The sequence below is a fragment of the Perna viridis genome, chromosome 2 (genome assembly GCF_037379345.1).
Source record: "Perna viridis isolate PV_CMFRI_1.1 ecotype Kerala chromosome 2, ASM3737934v1, whole genome shotgun sequence".
In the NCBI taxonomy this organism is placed as follows: domain Eukaryota; kingdom Metazoa; phylum Mollusca; class Bivalvia; order Mytilida; family Mytilidae; genus Perna; species Perna viridis.
The window spans coordinates 42302728-42318571 of NC_142446.1; the positions used below are offsets into that span (position 1 = coordinate 42302728).

Genomic DNA, 15844 nt, shown 5'->3' on the forward strand with positions numbered 1-15844 from the left:
CTGTGCAATTTCAAGAAGTCATCAATCTGTTCTCAAGTTATCTTCTGAAAACCGTTTTTCATGGAGTATCAAATACCTTGCCTCTTCATGTTCTAGGGTATAAAAAGCATTCTTATATGACGTGCTTCAAAGCTCTTTAAAATACAGCTGTGGTAAAAACAAATGACCAACATTTCGTGCAACACATAGGCTGTGTCTATTGAAAAATATGAAGAAACTAGTCCTAAATATACCAAGTATCTAAGCATTTCCTCTGACAGAAGCTGAGAAAACAGTTTACAAAAATTTCAATTGTGCACCACCCTAACGACTACTAGGTCAATTGTTAACATGGAAGTAGATTAGCAAGGAGCCTGAAAAGTGGAGGCACAGTACATTGTCTTGCAAAACCAATTTAAGGAATATCTCAGAATTGCCTCCAATAGAAGCTGAGGTATCTGATACAGAAAAATGTACTGATTGCAATAAAATATCACCTCAAATGTTTTAAAGGCTAAGTCAATAGATTGGAAAACTTACTGTTCAGGAATGACAGGACGGACAAGAATAAAACAATATGCTTTAGCCATTCTTGTAATAGGGGCATAAAAACACTTTGTGCCTTTATTTTACAGTAAAATCAATCGAAAGAAATACTTCATTCCTAAATGAAAAAATTGAAGAGGCTTCATGGGGTACAAGGAATGGGAGAAAAATACAAAGAAGGCAACAAATCTTTATATTTTATTTTAAAAATCACTTTAAGACAATCTGTTTCGTTTTTTCTTTTAGCAAAAGTTTAGAGAGATGTACATTTCCAAAGAAAAATAACAGAAGATTGATTGACTTAGAATATTATTAGAATTATTACTTAGTCATTTCCAATGCTGAAAATGTAAACCAGAGATCCAAGTGAATATGCTGGTCACATGGGAATCATTGACCAGTTAAATTCATGAGCAATCTGATTAAAATCAGCTGTAATGATGCTACACTGCCTTACACACTCTTTACAGAGCGTAACACAGTGTACAGCTGATTTTAATAAGATTGCATTCTTGAGGTATTTTTCTGCTATCTTGGTAGCAGGAATACCCTCAGTTTATTACCACCCATTTTCAAATTTCAGTATTTGCACTGCAAACATTTCTGTTTTTCACACAAGAATGAAAGATTTTGTTTTATCTAAAAAATGGCTTATAAATATACAAATTTTGTTACCAAAAATTCTTTCATTTTTAGGATAAAAAGGATTGTGAACATGATAAATATAAGTAAGTTCCTTCTGATACAAATTTTAAGTACAAGACCAACTAACAAAGATGCACTTTTTGGCTGTAAATAGAAATTTTACAGTGTAAAATGAAACAGGTTGATTCTCTGCAAAAAAACTCCTACTCCTATACAAAAGATAGAAGAGTCACCTACTTTTTGCAGGAAAAGTTACGTTTCCAAAATTTTGTTGAAGATAAATGTATAATAATCTACTTGTTAAGGAAATACTAAACAAAATATCAGTAATATTCTACAAGTATTTTAATGTTATGACCGATAAAAAAAATTTTCATTGATATAAGCAAGAAATCAATAGCCTAAAGAGGTTGTATTTATGGAGAGAAAAGAGCAATAGTATCTTGAATCATATATGTATATAGTCTACCGTTCCTGTAGCACTAAACCAAATACAAGTTGTTGCCCGAAAAGTATAACTATTAGATATTTATTAGCCAGACAAGAGAAAATTAAGTTTAAGAAAGATACAAATGTAATTTATTTCTTCATATATCAGCAACAAACATACTTATGTTAATCACAAAATGAGAATTTAAAGTGGTAACATGATCAATCCAGCAAGAAATGGCTCTTTCCACTAATAAATTGTTGAAAATTGGACTATCAACTATGGATTTAGTTAACCAATTATTCTATATTCACATACAAATCATTAAGCTTGGGATAAACAAGAGGCTCCCAGCAGCCTGAATCTCTCACCTAGTTAAATTTTGCCTATCAAGTTGTATAAAAATTTTGACTCAAGAAGACTTTGGTAGGACCTATCATAAGGATCATTTCAGCTGTTGAAAGTTTCTTTCTGTCTATCATAGTTTTCAAGATATGGGCTAAAAAATAGTAAAAAAAAAGGGCATTTTTCATCATTCAAGGGAAGTTACTCTTACAAGGAGACGTCTGACAACTTTGATCACTTGGAGACTTTTGTAGGCCTTATAATAGGATTATTTCAGCAATTGAAAGAATTTGCAAAAAACTACTGTCTGACCCCTATGTTCTATTTTTTTGTAACAGCAGCCATGTTTTTCAATAGATCAAAAATCCCTAAATCAGTTCTATGCAAGATACTCCAAAGAACAGTCATACCAAGTTTGGTTCCAATTGGTCAAGTAGCATCAGAGGACAAGTATTTTGAAACGTCAAAAAGGGCAATAACTCCAACATGGCTTGACAGATTAAAATGACAATTTGACCATAGATAGATCACCTCATGCTGTACACTTTTACCTGTCAGGATTTGGCTAAACCTATCAGTTTTGGAGATACATGGGAAAAACTTCTGTCTGACCCCTATTTTTTATTCTTAGTAATGGCAGCCCTGTTTTTCAACAGATCAAAAATCTCATTTGTTCTGTGCAGGATACCTCAAGGAACATTCTTACCATGTCTGGTTCCAATTGATCAAGTAGTGTCAAAGAAGAAGAGTTTTAAAAAATTGTTAACGAAAATGGATGGAAAATGACAAAAAACAACGAAAACCACTGACGCCAAGTGATGGCAAAAGCTCACATGGCCTTTAGCCAGGTGAGCTAAAAATATCATGGCACGGACAATATTCTTTTTCAAACAAATGTTGGATTTGATTAAATCTTCCAAAATAACACCACACATAAAATTGTCTTATGTCATTTGATAAACATCTAGCACATGTCTCTTGACACTTCACTACTCGGTCAGCAAACTGCTTAGCATATACATTACTCTGAGTGCTCATAGCTAGTACCAGTGTCACAAGTTCTTGGCAGATACATTACTCTGAGTCCTCATAGCTAGTAACAGTGTCACAAGTTCTTGGCAGATACATTACTCTGAGTGCTCATAGCTAGTACCAGTGTCACAAGTTCTTGACAGATACATTACTTCGAGTGCTCATAGCTAGTACCAGTGTCACAAGTTCTTGGGATGAACATTACAATATCACAGGAATGCTTAAGTTGATTAAAATTCCTTCATCCCTGAAATAATAATAATAAAAATTATCTATGTAGCTGAGTCTACGACTTGTAATAAAATATCAAGATTTGTACATGATTTAAATAAAAATCTGTGAAATGTACAAAATCCTCTCTCCACTCTACTGTATCAAACTTGTCAACCAGGTCTCCCCAAGGACTTCAACCCATATAAAGGGTAATGGTCCATATCAAGGATTTTTTAATATTGTATTAAAATCCTTGCCCTAAAGAATGACCGTAGTTTATTTCCCTAAATCTCAATTACATGTTTTTTTCCTAACTGTATGGGCCCTGGCCCCATTCCCTAAAACAGCACAAAAATGACTGATTTGGCCAATGGGAGACATAAATGATGAGCTGCATATTAATAATACAATTCCCTTAATATAAATAGGGTAAATATTGGAAACTGTGTGATATCCATTAAACAAATCATGTACCCATAAAGAAAATTGGAATCCTACCACCTGCTATATTTGGGGAATTTTATACATGCACTTAAGGGGTCTTTAATTTCCTATTAAAACCCTACATATTTGATATTTTCATAAAATCTATATATATATTTGCCTGAAAATGTCACTTTCCTAATACATGTATAGGCCATCTTAATTCCAATAAATTTGTCAAAAATTAACTTTATTTTTTCTCCTCAATGTGGAGATGTAGAGTGTTTTCCATCATTTTAACATGTTCAAGTGATTTGATTCTTGTCAAAATATTGTTTAATATCTCAAGGATAAAGCCCTTTAATAAGACGCTTTCCCACATGGAATATGAATTATTGTATCCCTAAGTTTTGGGATATTTTAATAAAAATCTAAATCCTTTAGTTTTCAACTTTATGTGTTATAAAGACCCCTAAATGTTACAAACTGTAGGTCTAAAGTAGTGGGAGTATATACTGGACAAATCATGTATTCCTATCAACAAAAGAACAGGGGTAAATTAATACGCCAGAGGCATAAAAAAAACATATCTTTCTAAAGTTGATATGTTATATATATTTTGCTTGTAACTATCAGTATGCCTTATTTGTGTAATTAAGCCTTTTAACTTACTAGGATTCAGAATTCACATTCTAGTTTCTTTTTCTGACACTGCTTCAATGCCTGAAAAAAAAGGAGAAATTTAAGTACAAGGACTTTTAAAGATAGTTTCTGTGCTCAGACTAATTAAAATTATAGTACTACAGTAGTTCCTTTCTTATGTGGTCATCTATACTGCAATCTAAAACTCTTGAGGTTAGGCCAATTTCAGCATTTCATTGTATCTGTTACATGTACACTGTTATGTACCTGTACACAGATTATACACAGTTTTATTTCATAAATGTTATGTATAAGTACATGTAATTTTTAAAAAAAAAAAAAACAAATGGCAATTAACTATTGAATAAATTTGTGTTTATTGACCATATTTTTCAGACTAAAAGTCTTTTTTTTTTCAGCAAATCGTCAGCTCAAATTAATTATCTACTTCAAACATTCATTTTGTAGAATATAGAACATTTAAAACCCATTGTTTTCCCGACCTGAGCTTACAGAGTAAAATTATTTGTCATCTTCATTCGTAATTTGGGGGTAAACTGCAATCATGTCATTGGAAAACAAAAACTGTTAATTAAACAGGCAACTGATTGATGAAGATAATTGATCCATGCCTCTATCAATTTTACAAATTAATATGGCTATGCTATATAAAATCTATGCTAACAGAAGCTCACAATTTTTAAACTTAGAATATATAAACAAACTCTACTTCTAATAATTAAATATTCATTTAACCATGCTGACTAATTAGTTCTTATAAAAATTTGATTAAAAAAAAATTAAGTACAACAAACCTTTTTAATTTCAGTCCAATCTTCAATAATTTCTACATCTTGTAATAAATAAACGATATATGGTCCTGAAAAGAGAAATCAGATAAAACCATTAACATAAGCATGATACCTAACTAACATGGAAGCCCATATGGGAAGAAATTAAATTTGAAGAGAACAGAATGTTAATTTAATGCATAATTTGTTAATGGGAAAAGTATGGTAAACAGAATCTGCACAAAATTTTCAGGTCCAAGGGCCGGCCACATCTTTGCAAAAAAAAAATAAAAAAATAAAAAAATAAAAACACCAAAACAAAATTTGATCTTAATCTGTAAGTTGTCATGGTAAAGCAATGTACCAAATATCAATTGTACATCTGCATGCATAGCGAAAAAGTGCAGAAAACTTATTTGTCCATTTGACTGACTGATGGATGGACAGACCTTAAGTCCCCATTGGTAAAAGTCACTAGTAGGGACTGATAAAAGCAACTCAACAAGTACTCCTTGATCTACCATTAAAAAATTAAAACAATCAACTGCATTAAAATCAAATCTGCCTGAAGGTTTTCCTTTCATCTTTTTAACTTCAAAAACACCAAAAAATTACCATCAGAATCAGTTGTTAATACTTATGATTTTGTAGACAAAAATTATGAACAAATTATCCTGTGTATCTTCACTCAGACTGCTTTTCTTGTTTTCAGTGTATCTGCTCAAAAAAAAAAAACAATTAAGAGTAGATGATTAACAATAATTTACACGAACAAACCTGTAACCGTGATAGGTTTCTTTCTTCTGTCTGTTGAGAAACTGTCATTCTTCTTTTTATTTTTCTTTGATATGTGAGATTCATGCCATAAATCTATAAAGAAATTTCACTTAAACATTTTTAAAAGAGTAACTTTTTATTAATTCAATACATGTACATCGTTACAATATTACAGCATTGTATCAAAGTACATGTGACTGCTACGATACAAGAATATTTTGCCATTTTTACACTGTACCAAATGTCATCACCAATTACATGTGCAATGTTAAAGTCCAATAACTTATTTCAAAACAAAACTTTTAAAAAATGAAGGTAAGCTTAAATCAATAGGAATAAACTATTAACAGTTTCTTGAAAATTGGAAATGTAGTTGATGTGTGTAACAATGAGCAAATCACCACTTTTGATGAACTTACTCAGAGGACGTAAAATCAGAATCTAATAAAAATCATTATTGAACTTATACCAGTTATACTCAGTTACTGAGTTTCATGAAAACTGTTGGATTTTTTTTACTTATTGTGCAAAGACTGGATAATTCCATTTTTTATTAGCTAAGTCCCATTATATAAAATCAGAATTTTATCAAATCAAAAGAGATTTAATATCAACAGAAAGAAACATTTTTTTCTACACAGTTTCAAAAATTGTTGAAAGTTTATTTGATTTACTGTGCAAAATAAAGAAAATATAAAAAGCTTATATTGTTTTGTAATTTAGATGGAGATAAATTTATTTTAGACATGACTAACTTAAAAATATAATAAACTGTACCAATCAACAACAAATTTTACTTGAGTCAGGAAAAGGCTATTGTATATTAAGTGCCTTTTTGGACAACTCCTTTGTCTGAATATAGCTGAAATATTGCTGCTCGGACGTTAAACCCCAACAAACAAACATAGGACAACTCCTTGTCAAATTTATTGCACTGGAGTGGCAGAAATTACCTGGTGAGCAATTCAGGCTGTTTATTTTCAAATAACTGTTATAATGATTAAGGTAACTACCAACAAACCTGAGGAAATGTCTATGTTGTGTCTATCTTCTTCTAGTCTTCTTATTTTTTCTTCAAGATCAGCTTTCACAGAGTCATACAATAATGCCTTTTCACTCTAACAAAATAAACATTGTAGGTAAACGCAAACATAAATAAATATTTCTAACATATGTAACTAAATAGGTTGACCAAAAAATTTCATTTCCAATGACCACTTTCGACTGGTTGATTGAAGTCCTATGGCATACATTTCACAGAATTCTGGACAAGAATGTTTTTATCAATCAAAGAGACACTGTATTGTACTAGTCTGACAATCTGAGTCAAAATTTAAATGTGTTGACTCACAGAAGCAACAACCTGTAAATGTCTGTAGCCAAAGCACCTAACTCTGACACATTCTGACTGAGACAACCACTGAGTACTCAATCCATCTCAAATTTATGGCATGCTTCCCAATGATGCAGTGACATTTTAAAGTCTTTGGTATGACTCAGTCTGGGATCAAACCCACAACCACCCAAACATAAGGTGGGATGCTACAACAATATCACTGAGGCAGTTTTGTTATAGATGACTTACTCTTAGTTTTTAAAGTAAAAATGTCAGTTATTTACTTGCCTTTTTTTAATCAGAATCATGATCTTCATTACACACAAATTTACAGTTTGCTTCAGACATTTAGATAAACCCTAATATTTCAAATACACTAATACCAGGAAAAATAGAATAAAGGATTTGGATTATCCCCCCTGATATAATTTCAACAACCAAAAAAAAAAAACACAAATGAAAAGATTATCATATATTTTGCTTACTAAAAGAATTAAAGGTACACCATAGTACTTACATAAAAAATAATATAAGATTAGTACACTTGTTTGCAAGTTCAGGCATACACTATGACCCTTTCTATGAAATTTCAGACACAGAATGGGTATCCAGAAAACCCTACTATATTTTCTAACTTACTTACTTAAATTTAAATTTAAAAGGCCCATATCCATACTACAAATCAAACTAATGATGGCTTTCTCACTCCTTCCCATGAAAATTTAAATTGACGATGCAGGAAGTGTTAGTTACTATGTCGAGAGTACTTACAAAGTAATTTGACACGGTCACAGAGGTCAAACCAGGAATAGTTGAAGCATGTATGGACACACCATACAAACTTGATACGGGTGAGAATTTGGATTGCTAATAGACATTTGACACAAGATATAATTTTTTTGAAGCGATCCATTCACTAATATTCAAGTTTGGACATCAGGTAAATTCTTGTTTATGGCCCCTAGTTTCTAAAATATTCTAATAAAAAGATCTTTACTCTCAAAATCAATCCCTGTCTGACCATTATGGGAACAATATAATAGACAAGTGGAGTTCTATGAAATGCTTGTTTTTGACCCCTTATCCTAAAACTGAAGGGACCATAACCCCAAAAATCAAAACAAACCTCCCTATTTTGTGTCTGTATAAAAAGAATTCAAAGATCAAAAATCAAGAGGCACTAGAGGCCATCAAAACACATCATTTACAAATGTATATAGCATGTAAAAATTTTGTCAAAATAAATTGGGTCAAAAACATTAACAAAGAGAACAGACAGCTGGACACATAGCTTTTCAGCCATAGCATTGTACTGCAATGAGAGGCAACAGTTGATTCATTAAAATACTAATATATATCGGTCAAAATACCTCCATATTTTGCGTAGCTGCTATTTCTTCACTATCAAACTTTTTCTGAATGGCTGTAATTGTATACTCTTTCAAAACCCCTAAAAACACACACATTTCATTGTACAGTTTATATTCATAAGTACAATACAAGTCAAAAATACATATACAATCTTCTGTTTTGAAATACAACATATATGATTGTATAATACATTTTGTACTTAACTACAAATACATTTCATATATCTACATTGTCACATGATATGTCATTTGTTAGCTTTTCTTTTTCATCTCATAGAGGAACACAAGAAGACTAATGTTGTATACGCAATGTTTAATTCTTTTAATAGTCACTTTGAAAATTGATCACTATACAATTTTTTTAAAATTTTTTGTATAATGTATTGTCCTTGTTTTTTTTTGTTCTTTAAAAATTTATGCTTTAAGCCTTGTTTAATATCTATTATAGTACAGTGGATTCTGTTTAATTGCATAGCCTATTTGCCAGTAAAAATTATGCAAATAACCGGGCTATTCTTATAACCGAAATCACGATTTTACAAGAAGTGTAAGTTCAGGTAAGACGACGATACTGTGGATCAACCAGGGATATCACTGTTCAACATTTCTGATCTGGTATTTAATTGTTATAACTTTTATCAATAAATAATAATATATATTGTGTTTGTCTTGTTTATTGACATTCTTTACGTTGTGTGTATTTATAAGTAAAACCACCTGTTTCTCATCTATAAATAGTCAAGTAATTTCCTGACCTTTCTATGAAAGAAAATCCCATATTTCATATTTCAGCCAGGATTCAGTGTAATATTCATCAATGTTTGCAGTTTCTGGGCTTTTGAAATGGTCTGTGCATTTTTATTCCTCTGTTCAATCACCATTGTACACTGATAGTTGTGTATTATAGTGTCATTGACCTCGATATATTCCTATGAAGTGTGGATAATATGGGGCAACTTAGGGTAGTGGAATTTCATTAGACATTGTACTGAATGAATGATGACTTTTAATTTTCGGTTGATATTAATGCCTAGTAACCCAAGCTCACTAAAAACTGTTCAGCTCATTAAAGAAAATTAAATTTACATTGATAATCATTTGTAGTCGGAAGAATTTAAATAAGGAAAAAAAATACACCAAGCCGAACCCCAAGCCGCATCATAAGGTGATGTTTGGCATGTCATTAGAAGTCATTGTTCACCTAGGTGCTTGTTTATTTTAATGTAATTAGAAATCATTTAAATTGTCTTTTATGTCCATTATGTTTTTAATCCATTATTAACACCTCCTGATTGATGATAATCTAGTTTTTACAACAATAAATATGATTGACATATTTATGACCCGAAGGCTTAAAATAGAATTTGGGAAAACCTGTCTTTACCTGGATGAGGCAAAATTCTCTATGCAATAAACCGAAATGCACCTGCAAGGCCTATGCAAATAAGCGATTTTTTCCCTAATAGAATAACAGGAAATGGGTTTGTGCAGGAGAAAATTATGCTAAAAACCGAAATATGCAATAAAGCGATATGCGATTAAGTGGAGTCGACTGTACTGATGTCTTTGGTCCAAATAATTTTGCTATGTTCACTGTTGCAAGGTCTAATGTACAGGGAGAAATTAGCACACATTTCTCCTTGTGTCCACCTCTCCCATTTGTATTTGAAAGGGAGAAAGTTTTGTAATAGTTTACGTAGACAAAAAAGTCAATACATGTACCTTTATTTTGCAAACAGAATATACCATAACTTCTCCTTGTCATCAATGTCTAGATTAGGCCCTATTATCGGTTCAGATTGCACACCTTTTCCTTATTAAGGGTTTGGGAATTATAGGAACCTATCATAAACTATACCTGCAACTTCAGTACTGATTCTCATATTTTCTTGTAGTTCTGATAAGGGATTTAAATATTCAGCTGCTCGTCCTGCTTTCATCTCTATAAGCTTTAATTCTATTTGTGTCATTCTTTCTTTATAAAGTCTGAAAAAAGTCAACATTAAAGACGATCATTTTACTTTTGAATGCATATTTTAACAAATGTTAAGAATATGAAGGATTATTCATCTTGACAGTGAATTACAAACATCTTGACTCAAAATGTGATTTTATGTACATGTAATATTCTTACAGCTATTTTAATGACATTCAAACTCCCATACCACCCAAAAACTTAAAAAATACATAAGTTGGAGAACATTCTTCACTTCCATGGCAACTCCAATCTAAGTCTTGTGATTTTATAACATCTAAGAACATTCTCTGACTCAGACGTAAGAAAAATTGCCAAGAGCAGTTTAAATGCAATTACATGTAGAACCTTGTTGTTGTTTTCTTTGGCAATTTGCTGTTGCACTTATGTTTATAAATGATCAAATGTTAGATTTAAGTTGCTTATTTTTTATCATGACTAACAAAAATATTACTGGTCTGAAGTCAGTTGCACTAAAATGAAATATTTTTGCATTATTTTACAGGTCTCAATGATCTCGGTAGCCCGAAATAGAAGAGCGCTGTGCCCTTGGTGCCCTTCTGCCCTTACGACTTTTCTGATACGCCCTTGTGCCTTTTTTTGCAACAGTAAGTTCTGAACAGGTGGTTTTTTGCATGATCGATCAATTTCCTGTCATAAAAATGACACATACCTGAAGTTTACCTAGAGAATACAATCATGTCATTCAAATCAATTAGTGTAGATTAAACTTCAAAGGTGTTAATTACCAGATATCAGTTACAATTTGCCTTTTGTTTTGTGTAGTTGATTAACATAATTAGTTTGAACTAGGTGATGAAAACCTCAGCGCGTGCCCGTGCGTTTTGAGTCAGTTTTAAGTTATTCATAAACAACTATGCCTTCGCAGAAACGACGTTTAGCTCAACTTGCCAGTGACAAGCAGAAAGTTGCAAAGACGAACGCATCTATCAGATCGTTCTTCAACACAGACTCAACTCGGTACCAGTCATTTTATATTTTTTTCAAATAAAATATTTATGTGACCACATTCATGTACTGGTGACATTAAATTTTCGAACAGAAGTTTGTTTGAACCAGTACGACAGCTGACATGATTTTATCGTGACCTATGACATGACTAAAAAAAGATTTCTTAAAATAACTTTGCTGCTCGTTAGATTTTAAAGATTTAGTTATTATTTATTGGATTAAATATTTATGAAAAAGTTTCGAACGTTGTGCAAACAAAATTAATTACAAGATAGACTATGACGAATAACGTGTATTCATACAAAGATCGGAAGCCGATTTGCAAATAATTTTACTTCTCCATGGAATTTTCTCCATAATTAAAATTTATAAAATTCATATCTGAATTTCATAGCCAAAAAACTAAAAGACAGCAACCCATCCTTAATCACAAACCACTGCAGAGACCATTGACTTGCATTAGCCTGTAGAGATAGCTTCAACTCCATACCAGTCATGAAGAAAACCGATGAAACGTTAGAAAAAATCTACAAGTATTACAAATATATTTGCATCCATACAGCCAGTCTGAAAATGGTTCAAGCTGCCTTTAACCAAGCACCACTGAGCATTAAACAAGCCAAATACCACAGATGGTTATCCCATGACCAAGCAGTTTCCAGCATAGTTAGATCCAATAAAGCTATTGTTGTTGACCTAGGGACGTCAGATATAAGCAGTGACCCAGTTGGTAATGGTATCCTGAAGAGTCTTAAAGACCCAACTACACTTAGATCACTCTTGTTGCTGGCAGATACACTACCACACATATCCACTTTATCAGTAGTGGACAAAACCATCAAGATGTTAGAAACCAGATAAACCCAAGATGGACCTTGGCAGCTGAAATACTCCCAGATGCATACATAGAAAATGAAACAAACAACTTGACATGGCAAACATGCGACCCAAAAAAAGTGCCTTTTTCCGACTACAAAGGTGCCCCTCTGCTCAACAGCACCCTGCCCCTTTCAATTTCTAGCTGGAGCACTGAATAGACTTTCACCAGTCTTGGAACAGCAGTATTGTGCTTATTTTGCGGCCTAATGCAAATTGATTATTTTATTAGTATTTTATCTCGTCAGCTTCCCTTTTCTTGTTAGTATAAGATAATGAAAACCATCTTTGTACATGTTTTGAATGTCACCATATGGCAACTGGGTATGATTAAAAACAGGTCAGATGCTTAAGGTAAAAATGACACTAATCAAGATTTTTTTAAAATTTACATACTGTTCCTTTATATCTGAGAACTGTTTTTCTAAGTCTGCCATTTCATCCAAGCAATGAGTTCTTCTTTGGTCACATTCTTCTACATCTAGATCTGATAAAAAAAATTCAATTAGACCATCTATACTCAACAAGTAGGGTCCTAAATGCTGGTTTATAAGAAACAGAATTTTCACAAGTGTTTTTCTCAAAAGGACAATGGTTTTTCTTTGCATTTCTTTAGTACATCTACATTGTACTTTCCCATTAATGCATGTACATGTACACTTTGATACATGTACATGTATATCTGCATGTTTACACTGCACATTATACAGTTTATTCAAACCTGTTAAAAAGTATACAAAATTGTTAATTTACATGTAGTTCTGATACAGTAAGCTGTAGTAAAGAAATTTTTTGTTTCTTATCCACATTTGATTTTAGTGTCAACATTTGATTTTAGTGTCAACAATGTCTCCAGAATTAAAAGAACTCATCTGATAACAAATTTTGGAATAATAACATTACAATCTAACAAATCTGTAATTACTGATAATTGCTGCGTTAACATAATAGGGTTATTTTGATTAACTTGGTTAAATTTTGTAAATGGATTATTATGATACAAATTTTAAATAAAAACCTATTTGTGAATATGATTGGGTGATTTGAAAATCCCAACACACTGAACAGTGTTACGGGCCTGTGATAATGAACAATTATGGGCTCTGAGGGGAAATAATGACAGAAGAGTCTACAAATGGTAAAATGAAGATTAAGAATTTGATACACTGGGATCTGTTTTCAAAGCTGACAACTGCAGTTAGAATGGGTGTTTGTCTCTTAATTTCTTTATTGAATGTGTCCAAAGGGTGTCACTGGGTGCCAACACAAAAAGACTGAGGAGTACACATTTAATTGCAAATCAGTTAAAAAAAAAAGATTTTTTCTTACATTGAAAGCTACGCTTGAACACAGACATCTGAACAAGTGCAGGGATTTAGCCAGGATTTTTAACCCATTAGTCACTTTTGCGTAAGACTAAATCTCAATCCTGTTTTTTCTTTTCGCGTCGCAAATTTATCAGCATGCATGTATATACATGTACTTATAACGACTATATTATAAATAATAACATGTTTATTTCTATTTCAACACTGGTATATAAATAACAGAAAATTCATATTAATAAAAATTTCTACATTAGCAACTAGTCATGAATAAAAAATGCAAAAAAATCTAAAAATTATATACATCAGCTACTATTGTTGGCATGTGTCTAAGAATGTAAAAGCATTGTTTATTTGATCAGTAATGCATAAACCTCCTGTCCTTAGCCATGCACCACAAAGTGAAAGCCCTCTTAAAATCAAAGGAACCCACTTGCTCAAATTCTGGCTTCATGGATTTGGTCTGGACTGCCTGTATATTATCTTTTAGGAATGCGTTGCTTCCGATAGAAAACGTATTGGTAAGTCTAGCATCTTGGCATTCATGGCAGTACATCGCCCCATCTATGTAGTATATGCATGGAAATATCTTTGACCACTCTGGTTGAAATTTTGACTTTAATAGTCGATCACTGCGACTCTTTGTAGTAGTTGACTTATTTTTAGACTTTTGACCTTTTGGTACGTTGTCATGTGACGACGAACTAAAATAGTTCGTAATGGCGGACATAGTTGCGATTCGAACTGTGATTGAAAAATCCAAACATCTTTCCATTTTAAATACATACGAAACACTTTGAGTACTTTGAGAACATGTCACAGCGCTCAACAAACAAATCATTACCGTTAATCAAGCAAGGTGCTATCAAAGGTGATGCAATCAAAACATTGGTCATGATTGTTTATTGTAAAACCCTAATTGGCTAAAGTTGGCTAAGGTAATAAAGTTGTCAATTATGGGGTCATGGGAACATCAGAGGCTTTTTTACCGATATTTTTTTTTTTTTGGGGGGGGGGAAATATCAAGTGACGAATCGTGCACGAGAAAAATTCGCCACTTTCAAAAATCATTTGTCAATGGCGAGCGCTAGCTAAATCACTGTAGTGTTTGTATAAGTCACTAAATATTGAAAACATGGGATTTATTAGCGAGCAAAGCTTCCTCTTAAAGGTACGTTTGCACAGTTATTCCTCTAAAAATTCATCATACTGACACTTTAAAAACTTTTGTCCAAGCAAACACATCATTGTAATCAATTGGAACTTCAAAAATAGTAAAATTGCATGCAAGACAAAACATTTAAAAGACATCTATGTTATTTAAAAAAAAATGCTTCCAGTTGGATGGATCTTGATAAAATTCTGCAATCTACAAATGTACATGTACACAGAACTGTTCATCCAATAATTTTATGAATATTTGGAATGCACTTTGCTGTCTTCCACTTATCAGTGGTGAAAAATCCTAAATAAACTTGGCAAAATGATAAATGACATGAAGTTCAATTTGTTGCAAAGGGAACCTGATACTTGTTGTAAGGACTTCGCATGCACTATGGCCATTGGAATTGCCTTTCTCATTTTATATGTACAAAATGGGTTCACATCGTAAGGTTCATGACAAAGACAGCATGAAAGATGCAGTCCTATGCTGATCTGAACTCTGGGGTCCTCTTATTTTATTACAAATGCACATTTTATCTACCCGCTACTTAATGGACTTTCTCCGATTCAGCAACTGTGTGATGTGTGACTTCGTGGTGCATAAATTGCATATGAATTTGTCAATATATTCTTTATGAAACAATATATTTGACTAAAGTCATGTACGTCAGACAACACGTTTGCGAAGCAGTGCATTCTTACTTATAACATGGAAAGAGTTATACATTTTCTTGGCTAACTTACCAGAATCATCATCCTCTCCACTACCAGATTCAGAATCGTCATCAGAACTCTTTTCGCTCTCAGCTGGTTCATGGTCCATCTCCTCTTCTTCTGTGTCGTTTCTTTCGCTATCTATATTCGGCATATTGTATTGAAAGTAAGAAACAACCTAATAATTCAGAAAATGCGCTCAACGGAAGTTGTCCTTCGCAAACGCAAACAGATCGATTACGCATGCGTGATTGAAAAACCACCAGGGACATTTCGAAACTCGTAAAAT

General features: G+C 32.4%; 1 protein-coding gene across 1 annotated transcript; it reads right to left on the minus strand.

Moving 5' to 3' along the window:
• Positions 1-708: 708 nt before the first annotated feature.
• Positions 709-15796, minus strand: LOC148625150 (breast cancer metastasis-suppressor 1-like protein-A). The gene is made up of 9 exons (XM_088568455.1): positions 15586-15796; positions 12749-12839; positions 10388-10515; positions 8530-8609; positions 6845-6941; positions 5824-5916; positions 5071-5135; positions 4286-4336; positions 709-3224 (listed from the first exon to the last, which is right to left on the minus strand). Exons 1-8 carry the CDS (start codon positions 15707-15709, stop codon positions 4292-4294), a joined length of 723 nt encoding a protein of 240 aa, XP_088424581.1. The 5' UTR covers positions 15710-15796; the 3' UTR covers positions 709-3224; positions 4286-4291.
• Positions 15797-15844: the final 48 nt, after the last annotated feature.

Bases quoted from the DNA above. Each gene is read 5' to 3' on its own strand.
- LOC148625150 (XM_088568455.1), bottom strand. From the start codon at position 15,709: ATGCCGAATATAGATAGCGAAAGAAACGACACAGAAGAAGAGGAGATG. The intron at 5,136-5,823 runs GTTTGTTCGTGT...TTCTCTTTTCAG, and splicing joins GAAACCTATCACGGTTACAG to GACCATATATCGTTTATTTA. The intron at 4,337-5,070 runs GTTTGTTGTACT...CTTTTTTTTCAG, and splicing joins ATTGGACTGAAATTAAAAAG to GCATTGAAGCAGTGTCAGAA.